The sequence below is a fragment of the Vidua chalybeata genome, chromosome 1 (genome assembly GCF_026979565.1).
Source record: "Vidua chalybeata isolate OUT-0048 chromosome 1, bVidCha1 merged haplotype, whole genome shotgun sequence".
NCBI classification, from domain to species: Eukaryota; Metazoa; Chordata; class Aves; order Passeriformes; family Viduidae; genus Vidua; species Vidua chalybeata.
In genome coordinates this window covers 17182581-17197258 of record NC_071530.1, presented here as the reverse complement: position 1 = coordinate 17197258, position 14678 = coordinate 17182581, and the positions used below count along the sequence as shown (strand labels likewise).

At 43.2% G+C, this 14678-nt stretch overlaps 1 protein-coding gene across 1 annotated transcript in view; it reads left to right on the top strand.

Annotated features, from left to right (window-relative positions):
- Nucleotides 1–513: 513 nt before the first annotated feature.
- The window catches only part of GPR158 (G protein-coupled receptor 158), a 187165-nt gene continuing 173000 nt past the window's right edge, over nucleotides 514–14678 (top strand). Inside the window, exon 1 of the mRNA XM_053967378.1 lies at nucleotides 514–1593. Coding sequence (XP_053823353.1) covers nucleotides 722–1593 — 872 coding nt within the window. The 5' untranslated portion in view covers nucleotides 514–721. The remainder of the gene's footprint in view (nucleotides 1594–14678) is intronic.

Below are 14678 nucleotides of genomic sequence, written 5' to 3'. Positions count from 1 at the left end.
TCCCCCGACACCTCACGGCGCCGTCCTCCTGCCCCGTGAGTGGCTGCCGGCTGACTGACAGGCGAGGCGGCCACATAGGGCGGCCGCTGCCTGGCGTACACCTATAAGGGCCGGTGGTGAGGAGCGCCGCGCGGTGTGGGGCTGCCCGTGGCGGAGCCGCCCGGCGACCATCCGTCCTCCCACGGCTGGGCGTTCTCGCTCGCAGAGCCGAGCGCTGGCGGAGGCGGGCGCCTGTCCGCTGGCTCCCCGGCAGCAGCTCCGCCCGCCGATCCCCGCAGCAAGTGGCAGTCCCGCGCCACGGGCCCTCCTCTCCGGCAGCGGCTCCCGAAGGATGCGGAGCGGCGGAGCGCGGGCGGCGGCGGGGCGCCGCGGGGGGACCCGCCGCTGCGCCGGGCGCGGGCGCCGCCGCCCCTGCGCGCTGCGCCGGGCAGGAGCTCAGTGAGCGCGGTGGCCGCGGCGGGAGGAGGCGCAGGAGGGCTCGGCTCTGCTGTCGCCGGAGGGGCCGCGCGCCGCTCCGCGCCGGCGGTGGGGCTGTGCGGAGCCCCGCGCTGGGGAGGTTGCGGGCGGCACCGCCACAGGTGACTCGCGGGCCGGGGGTCGCGTTCCGCCCCGCTGCCGCTCGGACGCCTCTGCGCGTTCGCACCCTTGCGCCGCGGCCGCCTGCGCGAAGCCCATCTTCAGCCGCCTCGTCGTGCCGGCGTGACCGGCAGCACCGGGGGACATGGCTTTACTCCGGCTCCTTCTCCTCTTGCTCCTCGCCCACCGCGGGCTGGGGGCTGCCGCCGACCAAGGGCAGGCAGTGCGCAGCCGGGAGCGGGCGCTCGGAGGGAAGCAGCCTATTTACAACCACATCAAGAGCCGGGAGCCTCTGCCGGCCCCGCGGAGCCGCTCTTCAGAGAGCACCATCTTGGCGCAGCGGCTCGCCGAGGAGGTGCCCCAGGACGTGGCCTCGTTCCTCTACACGGGCGACTCCCGGGAGTTGCGGCGAGCCAACTGCTCCGGGCGGTACGAGTTGGCCAGCCTCGCCGGCAAGTCGCGCTTCACCTCGCACCCCTCCCTGCACGGTGCCCTGGGCACCCTCACCCACGCCACCAACTTACTCAACATGATCCTCCAGAGCAATAAGTCGCGGGAGCAGAACTTGCAGGAGGACCTGGAGTGGTACCGCGCCTTGATCAGGAGCCTGCTGGAGGAGGACCCCAACATCTCCAGGGCCGCTATCACTTTCAGCACAGAGCCTTTCTCCTCTACTCCCCAGGTTTTCCTCCAGGCCAGCAGGCACGAGAGCCAGGTCCTCCTGCAGGACTTGTCCTCCACGGCTCACCGCCTGGCCAACGCCTCTGTGGAAACAGAGTGGTTCCACGGCTTGAAGCGCAAGTGGAGGCCACATCTGCACAGGAAGGTCTTAAACACGGGCCCCAAAACTTTGGAAAACAGTTGGAAGAGACGGGAGAGCTTCACTGCTGATAAGAACCATATCAGGTGGTCCTCACCATACCTGGAGTGTGAGAATGGGAATTACAAACCCGGCTGGCTAGTGACCCTCTCGGCAGCTTTTTATGGGCTGCGGCCAAACCTCCTGCCCGAGTTCAGGTAAGAGGAGTGTTCTGCTTACTTTCTATCGAGAAGGGAAGGGGGGAAACAGGATGGGGATTTGGTTCTGCCCCCCCTCCTAGGGAAGGGCATTCTGGTCTCTGGGTGACCTGATCAACCCCTGCCGCACGGGCTGCTCAGTCACACCGCAGAGCAACCTCAGGCCTTCCTGTTGAGCTGTACCTTCATGCCTTCGGGAGCTGTTGCTCCTTAAAAGAATCGCAGTCATCTCCGTCTGTAAGACAGCGTTTGCTTTACCTGCTCCCATTGGAGCAGGCGTGCATGTGGGTTACATTCCTAGTGTGCTTGTGGGGAGAAGCGAGCAGCGGTTGCCAGTTGAAGTTTATCTGTGCCTGCAAGAGGAAAATGCTCACTGAGTTGTTATTTCTTACTATACTGCGAAATTGAACCTAGCTGGACCCCAGCTGTGCTTTTAACCTGCTGGGAAATAACATTGTTGTGCTGATAAACTGCGGCTTCTGGTCTCCAGAGCACATCCACTGTGGGGTGCTCGAGCCTGGTCAGTGGTAGTACACGTGTAGGTAAATCAGTGCTGGTGACTGCCGTTCTGTCATAGTTCATGTGGCTATAACCTGAAGCAGCAGTAGGAGAGCTTTCCTTTTGCACCACCAGCTTTATATTCAATACCTGGTATATGTAAAGGTTTGCTTATTTTTTATTGCTTTATATACTTCTTGTTGCTTTTATGTACTTTGCCACCGAACTGCAACTAACAGAGAGGAAGATAGAAAAAAGCTCTTTCTTGTATCTTTGTATTTTGACACCAAAGAGAGATTTGCTTAAAGAATGAGAGAAACCTGTGGAGTGTGAGATGCCAGTTTTTCCCCTGGCACTCCTGCGAGGGGTTCACAGGCAGCTCTGTCCAGTGGGGAATGCGCACTGCCCAGAAGCAGCTGGCATTTCTCAGGAGTAGAGAGAAGCACAAGATTTCTTTTGTGCTATGAATTACTAGTAGGTAACGATTGATAAAAATGTAGCAGACACCAAAGAGATTTTGCCACACCTAGGTGGCAAGGCAGTAATGGTTGCGAATGCTGTTTCTCTTGGCTTAGTCTGAAATCCAATGTGATCAAATAGATGTGAGTGCAGTCATAAATCCCTGAAAAAACCCAAAATTTGTTGAATGGATAATGGCTGCTTGTGTCTCTGTTGAATTACTTTTTGCCCTGAAATTTTCGCATTTATGGGGATGATAGGGTTAAGGTAAAATGAGCTCAGCTGTAGGCTGTTTGTTGCTGAATTCCTCTTGAGACCAAAACCCAGGAATAGGTCTATTGTAGAGCTCTTCTGGACCCTAGGGAGTCCAGAGAAGTCAGGAAGCTTGTCAGAGATCATTGAAATGCAATGTTCAACATTTGATGAACTTCAGGATGTGGATGAAAGTTAATGTAGGTTGATATTCTCTTGTTGGGGACAGAGTTTGGCAGAACCACTAGGCTGGAGGTGTGGTGGCAGCCACAAACCGTCTTTCTGAGAATATAAATTTTGATATAAAGTTTAACTCAAAGAAGCTTCAATCTTGACTTAATTGAAGAGGAAATAAACCCATGTTTTAAAGAAGAGTCTAAAGCTCCAATCCCAGCTCTGTGCCAGGATTCTGTGATGCCAGGAAGCATCTCAGTGGTGTAGGTTTCTGCTGTGGTAGTTTTGGTGTGCAGAACACACCAGGTCTGCTTTGGCATAACCCTGGCCAGCCACGGCAACCAGTAGATGTCCTCCTGGATGCAGTACAGAGCACTGCCTTCCCTACCTCATCTTCCCAGCCTTTGCTTGCCACGTGGGGGTCACTTCCGTTGAGGAAATAGAATAACCTGTTATAACTCTGACACTTCAAGGGGCATTCACTGAGCCCATCTAAGCTTGGAGAACCACTTCTTATTTAGAAGATCATGAGATGGAGTATGCTGTGCAAGCTCGAAGTGTTATGTTGCTGTTATACTGAATAGTTAGGACAAAACTAACAAAGATTTGTTGTATCAACAGAGATAAGTTTGTAAGCATTTCTAAAAAATGGATTATGTTTTTTGCCGAACTATTAAAGAAGCAGGTAGAAGAAGTAAAATTATAAATACATACACATTCTGGCAAGGCTGAAGGATTCCTCTGTTCCTGATTTGAGGTATGCTAGATGAAAGATGGGCTTTAATATAAGGTTATTACTTGGGTTATTGAGAAAGCTTCTCAGCTACACAGAAAATTGTATGCACAAAATATGCTTCCGAGACTTGTAGTTTGTCTCAATATTTACAGTGTTTTCAATACTTAATAGGTACACAGCCTCAATGTGAATTTTTAAGAGAAAAAATGGTTTAAAGCATGAGCACATAATAGAAAAATGTAACATCTAGTGTGGAAACATTAATTGAAAAATGTAACATCTAGTTACTGGAAAATTAGTGTGTGAATTACTAGAAGATGCCTCTTGAAGTAAGCTTTACTTCCTCTCACCATCAGTCTTTGAGTGAAACAATATTTTGAATTTAAATTCTTATTTAAGGCCCATATGAAAAAAAACCAGTGTTTGTTCACCTCCATATTTTGGATCAGCTATGTTGGTTCTCCCAAAAATGTATCTTTGAACTATCTGTTAGAAACATTTTAATGAATCAGTTACCATGCTTCTCCCATTTAGTAGTCTGGTGTGATATCATTAATGGTAATTTAGTGTATGCCTCTTTAATACTATTCTATCAGTTTTTGTACTTTCTTTGCTCACATTAGGTTTAATGCATGGTACATTAGGGTGAGATTCGTTCAGGAGCATGCTCTATCCATGAAAGAGAGTTCTTTCACATTACAGAAGGAGAAGCCCATTGCTCCTCCTTGGTATCCCTTCTGTGGCAGTAACAGATGGCTTTGTTCATGTGGCATAGCAATGGGAAGAGTTTAATGAGGGCAGTACTGATAACTACTACTGGCTGTATTCAGTGCATGCTGCTACTGCAGTGCTGTTGTCAATGACATTCTCAAAGTGCAGCACAAGGCAGCAAGCTTTGTTCTTAACATTGTAAAGAGTAACAGCGCTTTTGGCCTGGGGATGGGAGTGTTAACAGACCAGGGGGCTCTTGCAAACAGCTCATGTGTCTTCAATTTCACCTCTCCACTTCCCAAGAGATTACTGCCAAACTGCCCCAAGTGAAGGCCAAGGAGAGAATGTGGTTAAGTGTAGCTGTGTGGGGTTTAGACGGTGGTTGCTGCTACCTATATCTTATTTCCCAACACTGCTATAGTTAAGTTGTCTTGCCATGACTAACACTGTAGACAAGTACTGAGGTGAAGTGGAGAAACCAAAGGCAACTTGATTGTACTGATAAATGTACTAGAAGCTGTTCAGGGCCACATTAACCTAGTACAATGCCAAGCTAGCAGTGCTGGCTCTCTGCAGCTTCTTAACAGGGCTTTCTGGTATTTTGTTGTCTGCATTTGCTGGTCTTTCCACCCAAAATGCATGGAGAGAACATTACTGCTACCTGCTTGTAAGGTGCAGTGTAGGCTCTTGTTCAGAAATCAGGATCCATAGAGACTCAAACTAATCACTTGATGTTAACCATCCCTCCTGTCTAAACTGATGGTTTGCGACTGAAATTCATGACCTAATGTGCCTAATCACTCTACTGCTGTAGTGCTGCGGGGGGTAGAGCACAGTAGCATCTGCACAGATCTTCTGTGCCCCTCCTCTGCTACTGCCTATCCCACGGTCAGAATGAACCATATTTTATGGCATGTGAGGACCCAACTGTCCTCCCTGCCAGCCCTACTGAAAAAGTGGAAAAGTGTGAGAAGTAAAATATTTTCTTGGCATCTGGAGAAAGAAATGAGAGGTCTTCATTGCTTTAGCAGTCCAGGAGACAAGTGGGAAAGGTCACGTCTTCATCTAGAAGAAAGATGACTAAATAGTCAGCTAAAATGAGCACACAAGTTAAAAAAAAGTCCTCCTGGGTCACTGAGTCAGTCTTCTGCTGTCATATGGCCACTTAATGTCATAAGTTGACAAATCTCCACCTTTAAGTAGGTGGGTTTCCCTCTTGACTCTTCAGCTCACTGGCATGCTGGACCTAAGGGTTGGATAACTTCTCCTGATTTCTTATCTAAATTTATTCACTCGCAGTCAGTTCTCATGCATTTATTCTGGTCCAGAACTGTCTTCCATCTGACTTAGCACCCTTAGCTGGTGTTTACTGCCCTGACTTATTTATAGGCAGTGGCCCTTTCCCCACCTTTGTTTACTAGACTACACAAACTGGCTTGCTTTAGTCTCTGTCATAAGCTCTCTGTTCCCGTGGTCCCTCTTCTCAAGTCTTGTTCCAGTATTTCCTGAGCATGGTTAGTCAAATTCATGTGCAATGTTTCAGGCTTGTGCAATGACATCAATTATCCCCAAACTCTGATGAATGAGTTGCTGCTTTTGCAGTTCAAAATGTTCCCTTGTGTGCTGTTCTCATTTTCTTTAACATTGTGTTGTAATACGTCCACATTTTGGGAACTGGTCTTTGGTCTCTCATGATCTCTCATTGTGGAGATCAGATTGTCTTCAGGATCTGAAGCATTGGCTTTCTTTCCCCCTCCCACCATATTTCAGCAGGTTTTTTGCCAAATCCAGCACAACATTTACTATCTTTTTTAAGGTTTTTAGGGAGAATCCAATGGAAAAAAGTCTGTTTTGGCAGAAAGGAACTAAATTAGCAAGCTGAATAAGTTTGGGGTGGTTTTGTTTGTTTGTTTTGGGTTTTGTTTTTTTTTTAATTTTATTTTATTTTGAATGGAATCTTGTTCTGGATCACTTACAGGTAACTTCATTCTGAGTTTTGGCCAGATTTTGCTATATCCTAATATTTTCTGTCTTCCAGAGGTTTGCTCCTTCTCTCAGTTATTGGAAAGATATCCCTTGATTCAAAGATAATCTTTACTGCACAGTTAAATTGAGCTGTTTCTTCCCTAAAGGCAGTGTAATGTAGTGATTTCTTCTGTACCATAAACAATTACTTGGATCGCTCCAGGGTTAGACTATGATGGGACTCTTAGTTAAGGAAACATTACTAAAGGCAGATTAAACTGTGGGGGTAGAAGTATTTATGAAAAATAAGTAATTTCTTAGGGGTTATATATATTATATGATTTATTATTCTGCTAAATATTTCACAGCTATTAAATTGCTTGTAAAAACCCCCAAATAAATGTAGACATGAAAAAAAGAATTTTAAAAATGGGTAATTTTTTTTCTTTTCAACATGGTTTAGTTTCTTCCTTTAACCCCTTTTTAGTTTCCCCCAATTTCTCTTTAGTCTGAGTACTGAGCTAAGAGAAAATTAATTTTAATTGTTTAAGGAGACTTCTAAATTTTTTTGTGCCATTGTGATATGACATTAGTTGTATAATACAGAAAATATTTTAAGATTGTGAGGTTGACATTTTTTTATAACCTGTTCTGGCCCTTGATTGAAGGTGTGGGTGGATTTAGAACAGGTTTCAAAAATGAAAAGGAATAATTTATTTTCTAGAATGTCTGAAAGTCTTGGATTTGTGTTCCTGAAAATAAGTTAAAACAGAGAAGCCTCTTATTATACTGTTTGTGGAAACCCTCAGGATATTTTAAGTATTTTCTAGGCTATTAATTATGTCTCTGCCAGCATTTTTCATATGAGATCATGGATAGGGATAGAAAAATGCTAATGAAAATTAGGAAAGGAACAACATGGATTTCTCTTTCAGAACCATGATTCAGCTTTCTTCAAAATCAGAGAAACAGAAGTGATTCTTTGAAGAAAGAAATGAAATATGGCTGAGAGAGGATTGAAACGCATACTGCATTTATGTCCACAATTACACAGCACATGCTAAGTTAAAAGGAACTTTTGGTTTTTTGGGTCAAACTTCTGTTTCCAACTCCTGTGTTTTCCACCCCCATCACCCTTGGGCCAGACTTCCAGCACAGCAAGTTATCAAAGCTCTTTTGAAGGGGATAGACATGTGGCAGTTCTTACTATCTGAGATTCAGTTCCAGGACTTTCATCTATTCTATTTGTGAGTATGGGCTGAGATACAAATGTTCCTGAATGTAAGAAAAAAGTATTGCTGTGTTAGGTCAAATAAAAGGTTTCCATAGCCCTTACTCCAAAAGCAGCTTCTGGCAGGTACTAAAGGGAAAAAATGTCAAGTTCTTCTATCCTGGTTATGTCCAATTTACCAATGATAAGCAACAAAAATAAATTGTTTTCTTTCAGACTTTATCTGAATGACTGTATAGTAAGTATACATTAAACTGACCATCATTATTCTTATCTATGTTTTAACACATTTTTGTCTTCTGTAATATAGTTTAGCATTGTATTCCATAATATATTTATATATTCCATTATAGCCATTGACTGTGGGTTCCATAGTTTTTTAGTTTTAAACTCACTTCATAAATCTAAATTCATTGGGGGATCCCAGATTCTTGAATGAATGCTTTACAAAATGCTTTATTGCATCTTTTCTGCATCAGCCAGGTTTAGTTGTGGGTTATATTAAGCATTTTTATCACTTGCAGACTTTGTCACTGGCCACTCATTTGTGAAGTCCAGCTTAACTTTCCTGCACGTGAAAGCTGATTTTTGTTTCATTGATTCTTTCAAGACTGATGAAAATAATTCATTTTTGTCAAAAGCTGTCTCTTTGAACAATTTTTGTATCTTGTTTGTGTATTGTGTTAGAGATTCTACTTCAGCCTTCCACTTTCGGAGGTATTTGAAATGTTTTTAGTAGAGCCTATCCTTTATCATGCGGTTTCTAAAAATATCTTGGTTTTGTCTTACATTCTTGTAATTTGTATGTTCCTCCTTGCCCAGGTTTATGCCTTTCAATTTTTTTTCTTTTTTTTTTTTTTTTTGAGGTCAACTTCCACTTACTTTTGAGTTTTAAAATGACCTTGTTATCTTTAAATAAATCTTCAGGGTGACAGGATTTAGTATAGTTAGGCTGAGACCATCTATCCTGTGTAGGATTCTTCTATTTCAAAAGCCCTTTGTGTTCCTAATGTATTTTCTTCTGTCGTGCTCTGTTCCTTGGGACCCTTTCTTTCCACCTGCCTCTCTGACCCCATGGATGGTAATGGAAACATTAAAAAAAAAAATGTAACCTGAGTTTGGCTCCAAGACCTCTTTTCATAGGGATAATCTAATGTAAGTGGTACTCTACCATCACTGACACCTGGCATTCCTATACAAGGGGATGCTTTGTGACAGAGTTAAGATGCTAGCAGCAACTTGAGCATCCTCAAGTGAAAAAAAAAACCCCAAATAATTCCAAAGCATCCTTGCTCCTCAGCGTATCTAAGGAACTCTCTGACTAAACTGCAGGGGTATCTCCAGGGAGGCAGCACTGCATGCCATAAATATGAAGGCAGATTTAAATTTGAAATAATTCTTCGGACAATAGAATTCAGCTTTAAGTATTCTGCCCTTGTAGTACTATTTCAAATGGCCTAGGTGAATCCTAATTTATGTGCCTACCCTGCTCCTTACTCCTCAGGTTTATTTGTAGTGAAAGTTGGTTCCCCTATGAAAATATTGAAAAGCAGAAGTCAAGCTATGGCTGAGGAATTAGGGAAGTGTCTGTCCTAGTAGTAAGGAATTGGTGGCAACTCTGTGACCAGGCCAAAATTGTGTCTCATGTCCCAGTAGCCTTTTGTGACTCTAACTGGCTATGCATGCTAACAACTTCAACAATGCCCAAGTGATACAGAATCCTAAATCTTAACTTGCAAAGGCAAGTTGAAACTGCAGAAGCTGCTGTTTGTCAGTAAGCCTTATGGCTGAAATTCATTTGTGAATTTGACACCAGGGTTATTTTTGGATGCTCAGTTGATGGTACATGGGAGGAGCCTCAGGTGTCAGGTAGTATGCAGTATTTGAAGATTAATATTCTTGAAAGCAGCAACCTCCAAAATGAGAGTGGTCAGAAAAGGTATCTGCTCTGAAAACATTGACTATGCTAAATACGGTGTGTATTTGTCTAGAGGAGTGGGACATCAGATTTCTGATGGCCGTAGAGAGATTGTTTTTCTTATCTCCTTGTTTTCTGGTAAAGAGGACTTATGAAGGACAGCATGGAGGGCTGAGTGAACATGACAGCAAGAATCTAAGCAGCTGTTTAGATATGGGGGATGATGCCCACTTCAGTGTGTGATAACCATCCCTTATATCTTAACTATGAGTGCTCACAATGCTTACAGGCACAAAAGTAAGTGAACAAAGTTAGAGGGCAAACAGAGTGTTTAGCTGAGCTGTGATGACCTCTGTGCCAAAAAAGCTTTTGAAGATCTAGAGCACAAAGATACTGTTTATCACCATTTAAATATTGGCAGGCTATGATTTTGTACAGTTCTAGTCAGCTTAAGCTGACTAGGAGAAAAAGAACATGTTCCTCCTGATTTTTTTATGAGGTAACAGTAGAGGCAAAAAAATATTCTGTAGATAGGTTTTACAACATGTTGTTACAATGAAATATTATAACTACTGAAACTATCAAGATAGCTAGTAGTTTGGGAAAATAAGCTTAAATCAATTTCTGGCACAGATTTCAAGGCAAGCAGCATGCCAACAAACAGTAGTACTGGAAATACAGACAGGCATTAAAGCCTCTTAAGTCAAACCTCTGACCTGACAGAAAATCCTTGATGACATCATTCTTCAATGATTATCTTGCATATCATTCAACTAATTCTTTCTTAACTGCGTGTTTAACATGGACATGCAATCCTTAGGTATCTCTTTTGTGTTTGTAAGGACCGTAAAATTGTGGCAGGAAACAAATATCTGTTTCAAGGAGATTAACAAAATATGCTTACCTGCCAGATGGTCCACAATTACCAGTAATATTGTTATTAACTTATGGCTGTGGCTTGCGTTCAGCCAGGCAGCATTGCTAGTGTGGATGAACGTGTTACGCTGACAAACTGAGTCTACTCTTACACCCTTGATATTTGTCTTGATTGCTTACACCAAGATAGCAACACTGCAATTATTCCCAATTAGTTCGATAAATATAACACAGGGAGTTGGTCCATATACATTCTAGGAGGATGTGTTCTTTCACATGTTCCATTTTCTGAATGCTTAATCAAAAATAACTGAAAATGTGGGTGGCTAAACAGGCTGTGCCAGCTACTGTATTAATCACAGATGAATTTCAGAAATATATCATATTAGTGTGCTCTGTGTAATAGCAGCGGGGTGCTAGTCTGAGATGGTGTTTTAAAATGGATCTCAAATGAACGCAGTAGAAGTCTTGTACCATCATGATGCCTTTGTCACATATATGCTCGAAGAAACTTTGCTTTTGATAGTGCTGTATCCTCAGGTAGTTTCAGACCCTGGTACTGTTTCAGAACTGTGATGTTACTATTAAACACGTATTGCAGAAGTCTAGTGAAAAAAGAATAATAATATGCACGATGGGGGGAACCAGTTGAAATCCTGTGGAAGCTTGTAACTGTCAGGAGAGATTGCTTTCCTGTTCCTGCACTGTCCTGTTTCTTCTTGCTGTAGATTTTCACCCCAGAAACTCCCAAAGCTCTGAGAAAAGGGAAAACCAGAACAACTTAGCCACATCAAAAGTTCAGGTTGTGCTACAGAAGAGCTGCAGATGGGAGAAAAGTGTAGGTAAAAAAGTTTGCATTGAATTCATGAAGATTGGGTTTTCTGAAAGACAAACATTCTTGTAAGAAAAACTTTAGTACAAGAGAAGCAAAAGAAACATGTACTTGGTTTGAAATTAAGGAATTTTGTAGTATTTCTGGAAGAAGTATTATGAAAATATTTTTGAGCTTGAATGGCTTAACTGTGATCCTGACATAACTTAAGCATAAATTGAAAGTGTGGGTGGAACTGGGGCCAGATTACCTGGGAGGAATGTGGAGACTGTCTGAGCATGACTGTGATCATGATATCTTGTATCAGCAATAGCGTGGCCAGGAGGACCAGGGAAATGATCATTGCTCCTTACTCATCACTGGTGAGGTTGTACCTCAAATCTCTTGTTCAGTTTTGGGCCCCTCACTTTAGGAAAGATATCAAAGGTGCTGGAGCAAGTCCAGAGAAGGGCAGTGGAGCTGGTGAAGGGTCTGGAGTACAAATCCTGCGAGAAATAGCTGGGAGAGCTTAGTCCAGAGAAGAGGAGGCTCAGGGGAGACCTTACTACTCTCTACAACTGCCTGAAAGGAGGCTGGAGTGAGGTGGGGGTTGGTCTCTTCTCCCAAGTGACAGGACAAGAGGAAATGTCTTTAAGTTGTGCCAGAGGAGTTTTTCATTGGATAGCAGGAAAACTTGCTTCACTGAAAGGATTGTCATGCATCAGAACAGGCTGCTGGGCTTGAGTAACCATCCCTGGAGGTATTTAGAAGATGTGGCACTTAGGGACACGGTTTAGTGGTGACTTTGGCAGTGCTTGCTTAATAGCTGGGACTCAATGACCTTAAAGGTCTTTTCAATGTCTTTGCTGCTGAATGGAAAAGTGTACTTTGTGACAAAAGATATTGAGAAGTCCAAGAACTACAGGCTGATCAGCCTCACCTCAGTCCCTGGGAAGACGATGGAGCAAATAATTGTGAAAACCTGTTCTGGAACACATGAGAGGAGGTATGTGATTGGGAGTAGTCAGCATGGATTTCTGAGGGGGAAATTGTGTTTAACCAACTCAGCAGCCTTCTGTGTATAGATAGCTGGTGACCAATTGGAGGTCAGTCACTTTTGATATACTTCTGGTGGGCACCAGTTTGACATGAATCACCAACGTGTGCTTGTGGCAAAGAAAGCCAACAGCCCTCCTGGTTGGTGAGAGAAGTTTTGCCAATGGGTTGAGGGAAGTGATCCTTCCTCTTTACCCAGCCTGGTGGGGCCCATCAAGAGTGCTATGTCCACTCCTGGGCTCTTCAGCACAGGAGATATGGATGTACTGAAGCAAACCTAGTGCAAGGCTGCACAGTTAGTTAAAGGTTGGAGCTTCTGACATACAAGAAGGACTGAGTGAGCTGGTACTGTTCAACCTGGAGGAGAAAAGACTCCAGGAGCATTTTATGTGTAAGTACCCAGTGAAAAAGTGTAAAGGAGAGACAGACAGACCTTTCTCAGCCTTATTCAATGAAAGGATGGAAAGCCCAAGAGGCACAAAACTGAAATACAAGAAATTTCATTTAAACATCAGAAATCTTTTTTTTTTGGACACTGAGTTTGGTCAGTCACTAGATCAGATTTCCCAGAGATGGTGAAGTCTCCATTATTGAAGGTATAAAAAACCCCCAACTTAAGAGCCTGGTTTGAGCTGATCTGTTTGATCACAAGAGGCTTCTTCCAATGATAGTTGCTGTATGAATCTGATTTTCACATCTGTTTTTAACAAAGTAATTGTATTAAAGAGCTTTCAAAGGACATAAGTTCTTTAATCAGTTCTGATGTGAGAAGTCCAGAAGTATATTCCTTTCTTTCCTGTATGTGGCTCTGAGTTTTAGGATGCTCTCCTGTTTTCTGATGCTTGTCCCATTGGAACATGCCATGAATTCTCCAAATTGTAGCACTTCTGGTACAAGGCCATACTCAAATGCCTTCTCAGTGTACTTAATAACCCTAATTTCTCTGGCTTGTGTGTGTTGTCTTTCTCACAAGTAACCTCTAGGTAAGTTTTCTTTGGAAAATATTTATAGCCTTTTTTTACTGGCACTCTTCTTCTACAGGGCTTGCTCATGATACCACACAGCAAACTCTTGAAGATGTTTCTTTTCTTTTGGCAGTGATTAGTTTGTCCTTTATTTGAAATCTCTACTTCTCTTTGCAGAAATGTTTGAGGAGGGAAAGGTGAGTTTCTTCTCCTACTAGTTAAAAACAAAGTGTACACAAGGGAAAAACTTTCCATGTAAAGGAAAGAAAACCTTCTTCCATCAGGTGCTTCAGGTGAATGGGTTGCATTTCTATTAAAGTTGAATCATCACTGCTTTTCCTACTGTATAAACTGATTTCTTTTGAGTAGTCAGGATGATGCTAATCCTTGATAGCTTTGCCAATGTGACTGGTGTATAACATGAATTAGGAGAGCAAGGAGTAGTGTTGGTCCTGGTCCTGCTGCCTGCTTTGTGCCTGTATGCAGCCATGAGGACAGTACTCATTTGCAGGACAGGTCCTGTCTGCAGCCCACACGCTAATATCAGTATTAGCTCATGAAGGTCCAGAAAAGATTAGAAACCTACCTGGTGGGATCTACACATGACCAGATGACTGATTTGTTACCTCTACTGCAGTGGGCATCTGAATCAGGCACCTTCTTGCCAGGTTAAATTTGTAATCCACTGACATCAGCATTTTAAAGAGATAATCTGTGCAGTATGGCAAGTTTTCTTTTTGAGGTTATTGCTCACCCAGCACATGGGAAAAACAGTTCCTTGGGGTAGAAACATGGTTTGAGCAGTCCCTGGTGAAACTGCTGTTCAAAACAAGTGTACAAAGACAAAAACTAAAAATATATCAGAATATTCCAGAGGTGTGGTGTGTGCTATTTTAAATTTAACTCGCTAGAACCAGTGCTTAAGTATTTCAAGTAATTTCTAAATGTGCCCAGCATTAGATTGCTTAGATTCTAGTCAGGAGACTGAGTGGGATTGAGTGCTCCTGTACTATCTAGCTTCCTACTGTCTGTTTTATGTAATTTTCTCATGCATTCTTCTGACCACTTACATGATGTAGTTGTGTTTTTCCATTTACTATATAGCATGAAGATGAATGTCTAAATTTAGCTGTTGTGGAGTCTTGCTGTGCTGGGGTCAGATATGAGGAAACAGTATTGTCCTGGTTTTGATCAAGCTCACTCTTATGTTCTAATTTTTCTTGTACATATCCTCTCAAATATATGGCTCTGTAGCTATCTTGTTACTATTATTGTGTTATGAGCATTAATTAAAAGAGGGAACACACTTTGAGGTGAATGAGGTGCTTCTGAGAAAGAGGCTGGGCCATGCCCTTGTTAGTTCACAACCTGAAAGGGAGATGATGGTATTTGTAGTTGTGGAAGTCCGGACTGTGGAAATGAAAACATCTGTC